The 15361-nt window shown below is 36.7% G+C and overlaps 1 protein-coding gene across 1 annotated transcript; it reads left to right on the forward strand.

Moving 5' to 3' along the window:
* The first annotated feature begins 1141 nt into the window (after nt 1–1141).
* On the forward strand, nt 1142–2703 carry LOC113293485 (classical arabinogalactan protein 9-like). Its single transcript, XM_026542112.1, has 2 exons — nt 1142–1871; nt 2376–2703. Exons 1-2 carry the CDS (start codon nt 1281–1283, stop codon nt 2451–2453), a joined length of 669 nt encoding a protein of 222 aa, XP_026397897.1. The 5' UTR covers nt 1142–1280; the 3' UTR covers nt 2454–2703.
* Nucleotides 2704–15361: the final 12658 nt, after the last annotated feature.

The following is a 15361-nucleotide window of genomic DNA, read 5'->3' on the forward strand; positions in this document are numbered from 1 at the left end:
AGAGTCTAAGGATAGATACAATGACGCGACCACATGGAAAAGAATTTAAGTTCGAGTAAACAAATAAAAAAACTTCAGAGATCAAATCCAGTTGTTGCTCTTTAACTTTACTGGTACAGAAGACACCATGCAAGTTAAAACGAGATCTACAACGGGAAGAAAGATTGGCTAATATTCAAACACATATAAAGCCAACAACCAAAGAAATATGACCGTTAAGGCAACTCTGCTGTCTACGCTTGCTGCATCTTTAATTCACTCGTAATGAAGTTTTTGAAATCCAATCAAATCATACAAAAAACAATTTCAATAAAAGCCTCTTCATCTATCATCATTAGATGAATGAAGCAGACCCATTACCTATTTACAGTTAGCCTGTCTATATACACAATGTATCTTCTTCTCCAAAAACAGACTATTTCTAAATCTTCTATAGACTGAAAGAGAAATCAGAACCAGAATAGAAAAACATACACTGGATACAACATTCAGGGACCACCGATCAAAAAACCAAATCTGTTCTCCTATTCGCCTAAAACAACACAAAATTAAAATATTATTACTACAAGGCACGTAAAATGTATATAGCCGTGTCCGCTAAATGGAGTACGTCCCACCACCCAACCCAATGACGGTGCTGAGCTGCAGAGATCTTTACTCAAACACTAGCCGTTAGACCTAAATGGAAGATGAGAACAACCACCACTTGCTTGGCACATAATTTAATCCAACGTCTCTCTCAATTATTATTTCGCTAACATGTCAAGTTATTATTTGTTCCACTGGTCCCACCAAGACAGCTAAATTTTTCCTGTAGAGAATCCAAGAGATTACGTGGAAAATAGTAAATTTTCCATTTTTGAGGTTACTAATCCTACATGGCATGCACCAACCAGACATCTGTTCGATCACGAGATCACATGGATAGTAGGACCCACCAATGACAGACTGTGTTTAGGCGCCACATAGCTAATACTGTCTTGTTGGTTAGTGCGCTTGGTAGGGTCTCCGGATTCTGGACCTTCCTTCATTGCTCCGTTTCCAATCCAAACCGAAAGAGAGAGAAATAGAAAGAAAATAATAAAAAAAAGAGAGGAAGAGTAAATAGAATAGTTAAAGGCAGTGTCCTATTTATTGCCCTCATACTCAGACCTCTTCACTCCTCTCATCACAATACAAAAAAATTTAACTCATCTTTCTTCTTTTTCTCTTTCTTTTCTATCTTCACAGACTCACAGATTTAGAAAGAGAGATCTAGAAAGATAAACGAGAAAAAAGAAATGGATCAAAAGACAATATTCACTTTTGTTATAATCTGCATTGCAGTAGCAGGAGTTGGTGGTCAATCACCAGCAGCAGCACCAACTGCAACACCAACAACACCAGTTGTAGCAACACCACCAGCAGCACCAGTAACTCCAGTAGCACCAGTTGCATCACCACCAACAGTATCAGTATCAACACCACCAGCTGCATCTCCTAAACCAGCAACACCAGCACCAGTTGCTGCTACACCACCAGTTGTTGCTGCTACTCCACCAGTTGTTGCTGCTACTCCACCAGTTGCTGCCGCTACACCACCACCAGCAGTTGCACCAGTTGTTGCTGCTACTCCACCACCAGCAGTTGCACCAGTTGTTTCAGCACCACCACCTGCATTGTTATCTCCACCTCTCCCTGCACCAGTTTCATCCCCACCTACACCAGCTCCAGTTGCTGCTGATGTTCCAGCACCAGCACCATCCAAATTGAAGAAAGGAAAAGCTCCATCTCCATCACCAGCTGCTAGTCCTCCAGCACCACCAACTGCTGATTCACCTGGACCTTCAGATGCATTCGCCCCTGGTCCATCTGACTCCTCAGATGATACAGTAAGTCTTCTCAATCCATTCTCTTAACATTCAATAGTATCCGATAATGCACATATCTGTTTAAGATCAGCCGATCTGAATATTTTGGGATCAGATCTGAAAATGTTTTCCTGTTGGTTTTATTATCTGTTCGTGTTTTGTGCTTAGTGAAATTCATTTTTACCGGACATATCACAACACATGTATCAAAGCCTCTTTACCTAGATCTACATTGGGACATAGATAGATAGATACTCACAGTTACCGACACACAGTCGAGTCTTTTTCTCCAGCTGTTGTCACGGACCTCGAACCTTTTAAATTACAGTATAAATATTTTGAAATCCGGTTATTGATAGTTAAGAAACTCGAGGCAGACAGACAGAGTAGTGCCACAGTATACTACCACAGTACCACTAGCTAGCTGCCTTCTTCGTTTTCTCAGTCTAACCCATAATTTCTTAATTAATTAGTAATGTGTGATTAATGAGTTCCTAATTAATTCTTGATGAAATTTGCTTGCAGAGTGGAGTAGAGAAATTGGGAAAGAAGATCGTCGGAAGTTTGGTTGTTGGATTTGGTATCTTCAGTATGCTACTGTGAATCTGATTAATTTTAAACTTTTTTTGTTACAATTTTTTTTCTTCTTGTCTATGCTATTTTATTTGTTGTATTAATTTGACTTATTAGGGCTTAATTATATATTATTAAGCCGATTAAGTTGAGATCTTGATGTATTATCACTACTACTGTCTTTATGGTTCTTCACACATTATTCATCGTTCTGGATTCTTTTGTTATGTATTTTGGAGATAGAGGATTTGTTATTAATATTTTAGAACCATTTGATCCATGGTCTTCTTATAATTCAAACATTAATCATGATCTTGATTTGTTAGAATTTATAAATGAGAGATCTAGTGGTGCTTCACGTGTGTGTGGATTGATTGTTGAATGCTAGAAACAAGAAAGTATGGGACGAGAGCTGTGAGATACTACGGAGCCGAGACGCATGACAAACTAGTTAATAGCTCTGTCCTTTATGTTGCCTGTTTGGTTTACAAATTGCAAGAATCCATGTACCCCATTACAGCTGTTTTACTGTTGGGACTAAAAGCAGAACGAGTACAAGATAAAGAATTCATGGATTTTTTTTTTTTTACTTTACCTTGTGTTATATTAGAGCTGGCAAACCAAGCCAAAATCCGCAGTTTGGCCCGTCCCGTCCCGTGAAAATCCGCGTCCGTCCCGGATAGTAACTAAACAAGACGGGCGCGGGTTGTATAATTAGTGGCTTGTGAAGAAACGGGTTAACTCGGCCCGTACTGTGAAACCCGCAACTGGCCCGTAAACCCGTAATTCCATTCCCCGTACTGTGAAACACGTAGCTTGTTACGTGTCTTCCTATTTGTTTTCTTCTTTATTTTCTTCTTCTAGGAATTGTTATTTCCTAACCATGTAGCTTCGTTTCTATCTGATGAAGAGAAAAGGGGATCTGAAATTTGTTCTTCTCCAAGCTGCTGGCATCAAATTGAGACGGAACTGGAGATGAGTTCCATGGGTGTTGTTCATGGTGGCTGTATGTGGTTTGCAGACGTAATTGAAGATGGCAGAAAATGAAAGTTAGAGATTTGTGTTGGTGGAATTGATATTGGTGTTACTGAAATTGGGTTCAAGTGAAATCACGGTTGGAAAGATAAGTCTTTCCCACTCTAGCATCCTAACTTGATTGCAATCTCGTTAGTTAATCGATAAAAAATTTCAAAAAGAAACACTTTCTTATTTTAAGATCTAAAACTGTTATATCTTTAATTTTGATTGGAAGTAACTCATCATATTCAAAAATATGACGCTTTAATCTGTATTACCCATTGATTTGGTTTGATGTTTATCCATTTGCATTTCCGAGTTGAGTCTGTTCTCGATCGGTTGCTTCAAGTTAGGTCAAAATCTACTTTAAATGTTCAACGCACCACGAACAATGCAATTTGATTTAATTCTCTAACTTATCATGTCTAATCGAGATTATATCTCTTAATTTCTTGATCAATCTCTCAGATGTCAACGAGGAAGGGGTTTGATGCATATTGCAAAGAACTAATGATGGAAATTAAGAAGCTCTGTATTCAATTGATATATATACTCCGCAAGAATTGAGGTCCTAAATGAAGGATTAAGCCTGCAATGGTAATACCACCGCATGCACTTCAACTGCTTGTAAGGACTCCACACAGAGGAGCTTGTATACTCTACTCTATTCCACATCACACGGCAATTATGAAATGGATTTTGGGTTAGATGGTTTGCTTTGAAAACTAATTAAAGATGAAATTTAGATGAACAAGGAAGAATGGGTTTCAAGTGTACTGATTTAAACTCGAGTCTGGCTGAATTCTAGGAAAGTTTCATTGCCTCGTCCACAGCCAGTTAATCGGTGAAGCTGTTGCTACCGGTGGTTGTCTACAGATCTGCAGACGAAGATGAACATGGAATCGGAGTTTGCTGTTGTTTGAAATGCATGTACTATAATAGTTTTGTTGGATGTATATGTATTTTTCAATTTCTGTTTATGTAATTTTCGATTTCTGGCGAGTTGACTCAACAAAAACCAGTTAACCCGTGAGCACCCGTGAACCCGCAAGCTTTACCCGGGACGGACGCGGGTCGGATAAATGACCACCCGTGAAGAATTTCAACCCGCAAGCTTAGGCTTGTATTAACCCGTAACCCGCGGGTTGGTCACAAGCTAGCCCCGTCCCGCCCGTTTGCCAGCTCTATGTTATATAAAAAAACCCAAAACTATTTTCTAATGGGGCCTTGACTGAATCAAGGTATTTGGTGCCTTTCTTCATTGTTGAAATCCTTAATGGTTTGAAATTATCAGGTTCTCCCCTACTTTTCTGTTTTGATCATTTGAGGAATTGGGTGCGTCACTTTCAAAGTTGGTCCCACATTGATATGGAATACAAAGGAAATTTCATTATAGGAAGTATCAATGTATCATGGGATGTCTTTTTTTTTTTTTTTTTAATAGATAAACAGGGAGATAGCCCCGAACTTACACAACACAAATTGAAAGTAACATGACTGACTGTGAACAACTTTCATACAGGACCAAGTAACGAATCTCTAGCGATAGAATCTCAGTTAATGGAATCACAGATAACAAAATCATTAGTAACAAGTAGCAGCAACCGTAACACCCGCTTACATACGGGAGAACTTGGATCGTTGAAGCTTGATCCACAACCCTAAAGTAGTTTTTAAAAATTTTCTGATGACTATCTCTTTGTCGAGATGAAATTTTCCAGGCCGGAAAGCAATGAAATTGCCGGATAAATCGTCGGAGTCCCTCTACCTGCCGGAGTATAACAACACCAAACTTGGAGCGATCGTCGATCAAAACATGACCCAAACATAAGAACACCAATATAGAGAATATCACCAAACCCACATAAGAAAGTTCATAGGACAACCAGTAAGTCCTAAATATAAAACAAAGACCCGAAACAAGACCAGATCCAAATATCACTTGATTGTTAAAACAACCGAGAGTATCAAGATTACATAAATCTAAAGCAAACCAAATTAAAATCCGATCACCACCATAAACTGGGAGAAAAAGATGTGGAGATGTTGCCGAAGCTAAAGCTGTTGATGTTGCTTTGTCTTGTCCATAGCAAAGAGCTATAGATGTTGATATGCCCTGATTTCCTCCTTGCAAAGGATCACATAACAATACTGCACAAACAACCATCAATCCATGGAGCAAAAACCTAAAATCGCAACAAGAACAGAACCGATCGTAGAACCCGATTTAAAACTGAAAATAGAAATCTAAAACAGCAAATATATAGATCAAGGTGAAACAGAACGATCGATGGTGCTTGATCTGCTCAGATCTGCTCCGAAGGAGCCGATCTGAGCAAAGGAAGATCAGTCAGAAGAGGTCTTCGTTTCTTTTTTCTTTTTTGTAGAGAGAGTCTTTTTTTTTTGGAAAGGAAAAGGTCATACTCCAGAAAAACAAAGTTGTTAATGGGATGTCATCTTCCCCATTGTTTTTCATTGCTCATGCAAGAATGGAAAATAAGAAACAAATATTCAAGAAAAACAAAGAAACTAGAAATTTTTAAAGTCCCAGGCAATGGGAAATTTTGGAGAATTCCTCCAAAGTGGTGTTGCTTGATAAGCAGTCTTGAGTGGGAGTATGTGCCACGCTGATTGAGGGGAGTTCTTGGGCAATAAATGCTGATTGAGGGGAGTTCTTGGGCAATAAATTGTTTACTTTCCACTGCACTCGGGAATCTCTGAGGAATATCAGAGGTTATGTGAAGTTTATAGGAGACTATATTTAGGAGATATATATTTTAGTTTATTTGAGTTATATTAGGAATAGAGAACGGAAAATGGGTCATTTGTCCAAATATTTTTAAAACATGGTTCTAATGGACGAGTAAAAATTAGTATGGATGAAATGGACACCAAAAAAATAGCAAGGATGAAACTGGATTCATCATGGCTTAAACTTAAAAATAGCGAGGATGAAACTGAATGCATCCTGATGTAAATTAAAAATAAGAAAAAATATTTGAAAATGGGTAGGATGAAACTGTTTACATCCTGGCTATTTTAACATTTTTGTCCATTTAAAGAGTATCAAAACCTAGATGTCTTTTTCACCCAGGAATTGTTGATTTTGGTCTTTTTAACCAATTTTGTGTTCTCGAGAAACAAGTATGTAAGTGTATAAATACCTTGAATGATTAATGAGAAAAGCAGACGATTTATTGAGAATTTTTCATGTCTCAAGAGTCTGGTTCAAACCCTTTTTTTCCCCTTCAAATTCTCTTTAAGCGGCGATGTGAGAAAAATAAACATCAAACGAAGGAGGAAAGAAGGGAAAGATTTGGTGCATGAACCATCATCACATGTGGTGAAGAAAGATCTGGTGTATCATCTAAGATCAAGTGATGGTCTCGGTATTACTATCACCCCGATCATATTAAGAGGACTAATTATGATGAATGTGGTAGATCCATTCTAACATCACTCAAAGTAAAGTGTAAGTTTGGCTTTGTTGAAGCCCATGTAAAGGAACCTGAAGACCCTGGACAGTTGGAGGAATGGATTGATGTTTATTCAATGATTGTCTCCTGGATTAAAAACACGTTAGATTCTTCCATTCGATCAACATTGGGAGATTATAATGATGCCAGTCTCCTGTGGAAACACTTGAAGAATATATTTTGTGTTGTTAGTGGAACTAGAATTTTTCAACTCAAATCCTTTCTGGGTGAGTGCAAACAAGGAAAATCCGAAAGTGTAGCTGTGTATTATGGGAGACTAAACAAGATATGGGATGAACTGGTGACATATATGAAAATACCACAATGCAAGTGTGGTAACTGCACTTGTAATATTGCGGCACAAGTCACTACTCTGAGAGAAGAAGATTACCTTCATTATTTTGGTTTAGACAACATGTATGGATCGATTCGTGAATGATTATTGACTAGAGATTCATTACCGTCCATTGATAGTGCATACCAGACAATAGTGAATGATGAACGTTTGAAGCTGAGAGAAACTTCACTATCCAAAGATGTACAAGACAATATCATGGCCTTTAAGGTACAACCTGATCAAAGAGACAACACAAGTAATCATGATACTAGTGTAAAATTTCGCAAACATTGTAACCGAGAGGGGCCTTCTGAAGAAGGATGGTATTGGGTATCCTGAATGGTGGGGAGATAGACCTAGTGGTGGAAGAGGATGTAGCAGAGATGGCAAGGCTGGTGGTCGAGGTGGTTTTGCATCTGGCAGAGGTGGCAGAAGTAATAACAACACCAACCCTGTTTGTTCCAACAACTTGAGTGTACCAGCAAATCAGCAGTCAAATAACTTGAGTATCGTACCTACTGATAAGCACGTAAGTGTGACGTTTTTCACCCATAATTACATTAGCTAGGACTCATTTATTGGTCATAAACTTGTTTTAAGTCTTTTGAAGGGAATAAGATCTTGTGGAGAAAGTTGCTCGAAAAGTGGTATTTGGTCCCAAAAAAGTCCTAAAGGCACCCCAGCTTTGGATAAGGGCACCCCCAGAAATGTGTTAAAGACACCCAGAGGAGTTGATAAAGGCACCATAGGAGTTTTCATTATTTACAACCCAAGATTAATCTTTGTACCCCATAAATTTCTATTCACACCCCCAGGAATTGCTATTTATACCCCAAATTGCTAAAGGGACACCAGAACTGGATAAGGGGAGGTAATCTTCAACCTTTTGAATTTAAGAAATTTGGCGGGAAAATTGGTTCTCAAGGAACAGAATTAGGGTTCGATAATTGAAGGTGTTATAACGAGATTAAAAGGCTGAAATTGCATGGGTATGATCTTCTCGGCTAAATAGAGCCGGTAAGGTTTTCTGTTTCGATTTGAATTGTCTAGAATCGTTGATTTGAAGCAAACCAGTCACATGCAGAATTAGGGTTCGAGATTTGAAATTGTTTGAGAGAGATTCAATGGATGGAATCGTTTGTGCTGACTTGTATGATCTAAACAGAGATGGTGATGGCTATTGATTTGTCTATAATTGGATGGAATCGTGGAATTGAAGAAACATACTGATATGCTATTCTCGGGTTCACATGCATTTTTCTCTGGATCGATTGGCCGAATATCTTTCACGGTTGGGTTAGTTTGGGCCTGTTATGATTGAATAAAGCTGGTAATTAGGTTGAATTCGAAAAGAAAGGAAGTTTCCACGTAGATTCTATAAAACAGGGAAGTTATGTGGTTTTCTCATGAAAACAAGTTTGGAGTATGCTCGGGATTATTAATTGAAGATTGGCGTGTGTTTACCACTCTATGAGGCGTTAACGCAACCATTAGACGCATGAAAGAGATAAAATGGGAAGCAAATCCCGTAACATGGAAAGAAAAATGAAGAAAATATTTTCTCTTTATTGTCGAAGATTTGGAGTAACTGCACAGAGATTTGATGCGCCTGTTAAGTATAAATTGGGTGTTGGCATTCCAAAGAAGAAGACGGAGAGTCTGGAATAGAATATAGAGCTGAGACTCGGAAAAATCAAAGTTGCAGAAACTCTGCTGCTGCTGTTTGATCAAGAACACGAAGAACATAGTGTTGTCAGAAACAATCTCAGGTACAGTTGCAGAAACAGTCGTTGTATAATGACAACATCACTATATCGTTTTACATCTTCAGTTGCAATAGCTCTTTAGCCGCAGAGCCGTGTATTTGGTGAGCATCTTTAGCAACCAAAAATCGTTGTAAGCAATCTTTATTATTTTTAATACAATGATTAATCAGTTTTCTTCCAATTTTCGATTCATGAGTAGCTAAATTATTTTCTAGGGTTTTGGAGGAAGCTATTTTTGATATGTACTATTAATAGTTTTATTTCTTAGACAATAATTACTCAATTATTTGTGTTATTCATGACTAATAATTTCTCTTTTATAAATGCTTCATTTTAATTGTTTGGGTAGTTTCTACCGATCTTTTATAAGCGAAGGAGGTTATATTTTTGCGTAACGACGAAAGTCGCATATTTAATTTTAAACTTTTTATCTTCCAAAATATGAGATTGAGTTCAATATGGTTTTGAGTATTTTATGAGTAATTATTTGAGATAATAAATTGTTAGTTTTACAAGCATCAGAAGTAGTGGAATCCAAAACCCTAGGCTTATCTCTCCTTGGTTAACAAAAATTAATTAGTTTTCGAGTATTTTGTCTTATAATCTTAAAACCCACCTTTTCAAAAGTCCGAGAATCGAATCCTATACTTATCACTTGTAAAAACTGCATCAGCTGCAGATGGAGTGGATTAGTTTGAGTGACATCAACAAAACTTCAACAAGTGTTTGAGTTTTTGAATTCAAACAAATTGAAAATTCAATTACAAGGTAAAAAGAATCGTGATTCCAAGATTGTGGATACAGGGGCTACGAATTATGTCACGGGTAATTTAGATGATATGAGAGAAGTGAAGGAAATTAAGAATTGTTCAATAGGTTTGCCAGATGGAAAGTCTGCAAACTCTGATAAAATTGGAATAGTTATCCTTCTTGGAGGTTTGAGGCTTGATAATATTCTTTATGTGCCTCAGTTAACATGTAACTTAAGCTCGGTCACTCAGATGATCGATGAGTCTTTTTGTGTTGCGCAATTTACTAACAAATTATGTATTATACAGGACTAGTTGACGAGGAAGGTGATTGGGGTGGGTGAGAGACAAAATTGACTATATTTCTTTCGTGGTGTACCTCCAGTTAAGGTGTTGGCAGTTAGTATGGATTCATACGAGTTGTGGCATCAACGAATGAGACATCCTTCGGAGAAAGTTTACAGAATATACCAGTTGTGAGTAGATTATTTATGAAAGTTAATATAACTTGTTATATCTGTCCACGAAAAAAGCATCGTAGAAGTAGTTTTCATGTTAGTCAGAGTAGAGCTAGTCGTTTATTTGAATTAATTCATCTGGATTTATGGGGGCCTTACAAGACACCTTTCGTCTTGTGGAGCTGACTATTTCTTAACAATAGCTGATGATTTTTCAAGAGGTGTGGATTTATTTGATAAAAACCAAAACTGAAGTTGAATTGATGTTTCTTAGTTTTATTGCTCTTATTAAACGTCAATTTGACAAGGAAATCACATATGTTAGAAGTGATAATGGGACATAATTTAATTCTTTGTGTGAGTATTTTAAGACAAATGGTATGATATTTGAGACATCTTATGTTGGTACACCGCGACAAAATCGGAAAGTTGAGAGAAAGCATAAACATATAATGAATGTAGCAAGAGCTTTGATATTTCAAGCTAATTTACCAATAAAATTCTGGTGGGAGTGTGCATTGACTACAACATACTTTGAGTAATAAAGCACCAACGCCTTTGCTTGGAAATAAGACTCCATACGAAATTATGTTTGGAAAATTTCCTCCATAAGATCAGTTGCGAGTATATGGGTGTTTGTGTTATGTGCATATAATCAAAATAACAAGGGTGAAAAGTTTACAAGTCGAGGAAAAAGATGTGTGTTTTTTGGATACCCATTTGGTAAAAAGGCATGATAAGTTTATGATTTGGACACAAAACAATTTTTAGGGGAGGTGGATTTTTATGAATATCAGTTTCAATTCAAATTGAAAATGCGTGAGTCTAACAACCACACCCAACAATTTGTTTGGAAATCTGAGAGGACTTACTCTAATACACTTTCTAGAGAATCAACTAGATATTCAGACTCAATCTAGATTAAAGTATATCAAAGAGTTTAATATCTCTAACTCTTAATTCAATCCGCAATCAGCAAATAGAAATCTGCGAGCCTAATTGAATGTAAGAGGAATTACATGGTACCAAAGACCAATGTTCAAGTGTCAACCAATGTAAATCAACAACCAAAGGTTGTATATTCTAATTGATTGATCTTAACACACAACCTGTGATATTTCAATTATATAACAAAATACAATGCGGAAAAGAAATAACACAAATACCAGAATTTTGTTAACGAGGAAACCGCAAATGCAGAAAAACCACGGGACCTAGTCCAGATTGAACACCACACTGTATTAAGCCGCTACAGACACTAGCCTACTACCAATTAACTTCAGACTGGACTGTAGTTGAACCCTAATCAATCTCACACTGATTCAAGGTACAGTTGCGCTCTTTACGTCTCTGATCCCAGCAGGATACTACGCACTTGATTCGCTTAGATGATCTCACCCACAACTAAGAGTTTCTACGACCCAAAGTTGAAGACTTGATAGACAAATCCGTCTCACACAGAAAAGTCTATATGAAAGAATAAATCTGTCTCCCACAAAAATACCCAAGAGTTTTTGTTCCGTCTTTTGATAAATCAAGGTGAACATGAACCAATTGGTAAACCGGACTTATATTCCCGAAGAAAAGCCTAGTATTATCAATCACCTCACAATAAACTTAAGCAATCATTGAAACATTCTTCTATAATGTCAATAGCCGTTTTCACACACTATTAGCATCAAAGAAATTTTCAAGATATTGAAATAATCATTATTGAAACCTTCCAAGTCTTACACCAAATGATTGTATCACAAAAACCGTGTAAGATGTTACTCGGCAATTTTCTCATGATATAAGATGAACTTGGTCGAAGCGAAAGCTTACCAACACATATTTCGAGAAATATGCAAGCGAGATATACTCAGCTCGAAATCTCAAATATGTATAGAGAAAACTATATCGTAACACGACTTATGTCTCAATATAGGAGTGTATGGGCTGTCGTAGGCTCAAAAAATTAATAAATATATTTCCCACTAATTAACTGGTAATATACCGGTAGTAAGAGATCGTTCCCACAGAGAGATGTGTAATTGATATTTTATTTGATCAACAAGATAAAGTAAATAACAAGGGGGGTTTGGTTGTGAGATAAATATAAAGACAATAAAGAAGAAAAGGATAATTAAGGAATTCTTCGTCGTTACCAAGCACTAACAGGATTAGAATACTTGTCTATTGTTCGTAAGAACCATTCATCACCAACCGTAGAATAACAGCTAGATCAGTGTTATCCCCAAAACTCCTTATATCAATGGATACGGAAGTTCTCGACTACCAGATTCTATCCAACGAACCACCAAGTAGTATATCGCTCAAGGTGTGATCCAATCGAACGCCTTTAGCTTTGTGAATTTAGGTTGATCCCAGTAGTTAAACTCTTAGATCAAGGTTTACTTGATGGTGTTGTCTTCACACAAGATTGCTCCACAGAATCCCTCTGTAAGGTCTCGCGATTTCTACTTGTGTAGAGAGTTAATCGACGATTACTTATCTTATAAGTTCTACTAGCGATAGAACAATCAATAGACTAATCTAGTATGCATCCCAAATCAATCTAAAAATCACTCATAAACCCTAGTTATGGTAAAGACAAACGATGATGATAAAAACATCAAATAGACTTGTATTAATAATAAAGCTTCACGCTTAGAACATTGAATTCATCCTTAATCAACAAAGGATTTAGCTACTCATATTACAAAGAAGATGAATAATGGTAGTTTCCCCCCTAAAGGGGTAAACCTTAGGTTTTGATATAGAACTTGTGATATGAGAATGATTTGATTCCATGACCTAATACCTTTTTATAGGTTTACATTGCTTTGTCATCAAGTATTTTCGGTTCAAGAACCCGACCCGAAATAACGACTCCAAACGTGCCGTTAGACCTTCCAAGGTATTTATACACGTTTTTCTACTTGTTAAGTACGCGTACCAGTATGCGTACCTCAAATTTCAGCAGAAATTTTCGGAATTAAAGTATGCGTACCTGTTTGCATACTTTACTGTCTTCGATATTCGATAAAAAATCGTTTTTGCATTCTTTTTATCTTTCAATTCTCTTCAAGATGGTGATGAGAAATCCTTAATTTGAATGATTTAAGATTGTCATTGGCCCTTCTCTTGATTTTGAGCGTTTTGCTCCTTGTCGTCGCACTTCTTCCACTTCTCTTGGACTTGGGCACTTGGATTCTTGGAATAATTCTCTTCCTAGCTCTTTTCAGCACTTTGTAGATCATTTTTGGATGATTCACCTAATAGAAGCAAATAAGAGAAAACAATAGTAATAATACGAATACATGCAAGAATAATAGCTAAAACAAGTATGGAATGGATACTAAAATCATATGAATTATGCACTTATCAAATTCCCCCACACTTAGCTTTTGCTAGTCCTCGAGAAAACTAAATAAAAACAATCTTAAATACAACAACTCCATCTCATTGAGAAAACGTTACACTTAGCATGTATAACAAGCCTTTAAACCCCTAGGTGTCCTTAGTGGACGAGTTATAGTCTCTTGAGGGTTTACAAGAGGTATACCCACAAAACCTACTCCAATTTCTCGCCTTGGAAGAACTACTAAGGATAGACACAAAGTAGAAAGCCAAATAATTAGCTTGCATATGTTCTTTAGCTGCAAACATCCCACATACATCCCAATCATCACACACAAGCAATTAATTAGTGAGACATTCAACCTGATTACAAAACTCTATTATGATAGTCATCGTACTTGTGCAACGTTTGCCACAACACTCGCATATTGAAATCACATGGATAGATAAGAGAATGGAAATAGAAAAGTGAAGCGTGCCAATGTTAACTAAAGTGAAAGATGTTACCCACAATACTTGTATGAATGTCGTCAAAGGATTCTTATTTATAACGCAATAGTTGAGAGAAGCACCCATTTAACTTGACCACATGATTAGATACTCTAAGTGCATGTTCCTTTTCAGCAAGTACATGATAGTTGCCTTGGATCCTGCGTTTCACGCTTGTTTAGGCGACGGAGACAGGGACAACGTTTCACACATACTATTATCCAAGTGTTAAGAACCTCATCAATAGTCTTTTGACTTGTTATATAATGATGATAAGTTTTTGTTTTCATCGACTATGATTAGTCCGAAATTCCGGACCTATCATTTATTAGTGTCGATAAATGAAAATGATCCTTATATATATATATATAATTTCAGACATATAAAGAACAACCCGGATTTAACAATTAATATGTGTTTTCAGTTTGGATGCCAACGCTGTTAAATAGACCAATCCAATCACTCACTCTGCCAAATAAATTAATAGCTTTAATTATAGGGGTGGATTCGGGGGATGACTTTCCCTGACTCCAGCCACCCCTAAAGGCGATTTTTTTTTTGTGTGTGATGTAGTGAATTACATTTTTGTAGACAAAAATAGGGTCGAGAAGGGTGCAATTTTATTTTATTTTTCTTGTCAAGCCCGAGTTCCTCGAACATCTAAAACCTAGTTCCTCCATTGTACAATTAGAACTGATTAGATATAATATTTGTTGGATCATTAGAGCATCTCCAATGCAAGGGGTAAAGGTCTTAAATTAGTTTGACACCTGGGATTTAAGATCTTTTCCACCAAAGTTTCATCTCCAATGCAAGGGTAAAGGTCATAGAAAAAGATGACATGGCTAAGTGCGGGTAAATGAGAAAGTCTAAATAAGACTTTCTTCATAACCTTGACTCTTAAGTCCACATCATCTTTTGTCTCTAAATTTAAATAAAAAGTATTAGGTAAGACATTGGGGATTGGAGATAAAATTTAGCTAGAGAGTCTTACCTTTATACTCTCTCCGTCCCTAATAAGATGACCTAGTTGTAGTTTGCACAATTTTTAAGACAAGGATGTTAGTAAAACTTAGAAATGATTTATCTCTTAAACCATATCATGGTTTTTCGTAAACTTTATACAGTTGAAAAGCATTTTAAAACACATATGTAACAAATATACACAAAATTGGTTAAAAAGACCAAAATCAACAATTCCTGGGTGAAATGGACAGTTAGATATTGATACTGTTTAAATGGACAAAAATGTAAAAATAGGCAGGATGTAACCAGTTTCATCGTGCCCATTTTCAAATATTTTT

The sequence above is a fragment of the Papaver somniferum genome, chromosome 1 (assembly GCF_003573695.1).
Source record: "Papaver somniferum cultivar HN1 chromosome 1, ASM357369v1, whole genome shotgun sequence".
Classification (NCBI taxonomy): domain Eukaryota; kingdom Viridiplantae; phylum Streptophyta; class Magnoliopsida; order Ranunculales; family Papaveraceae; genus Papaver; species Papaver somniferum.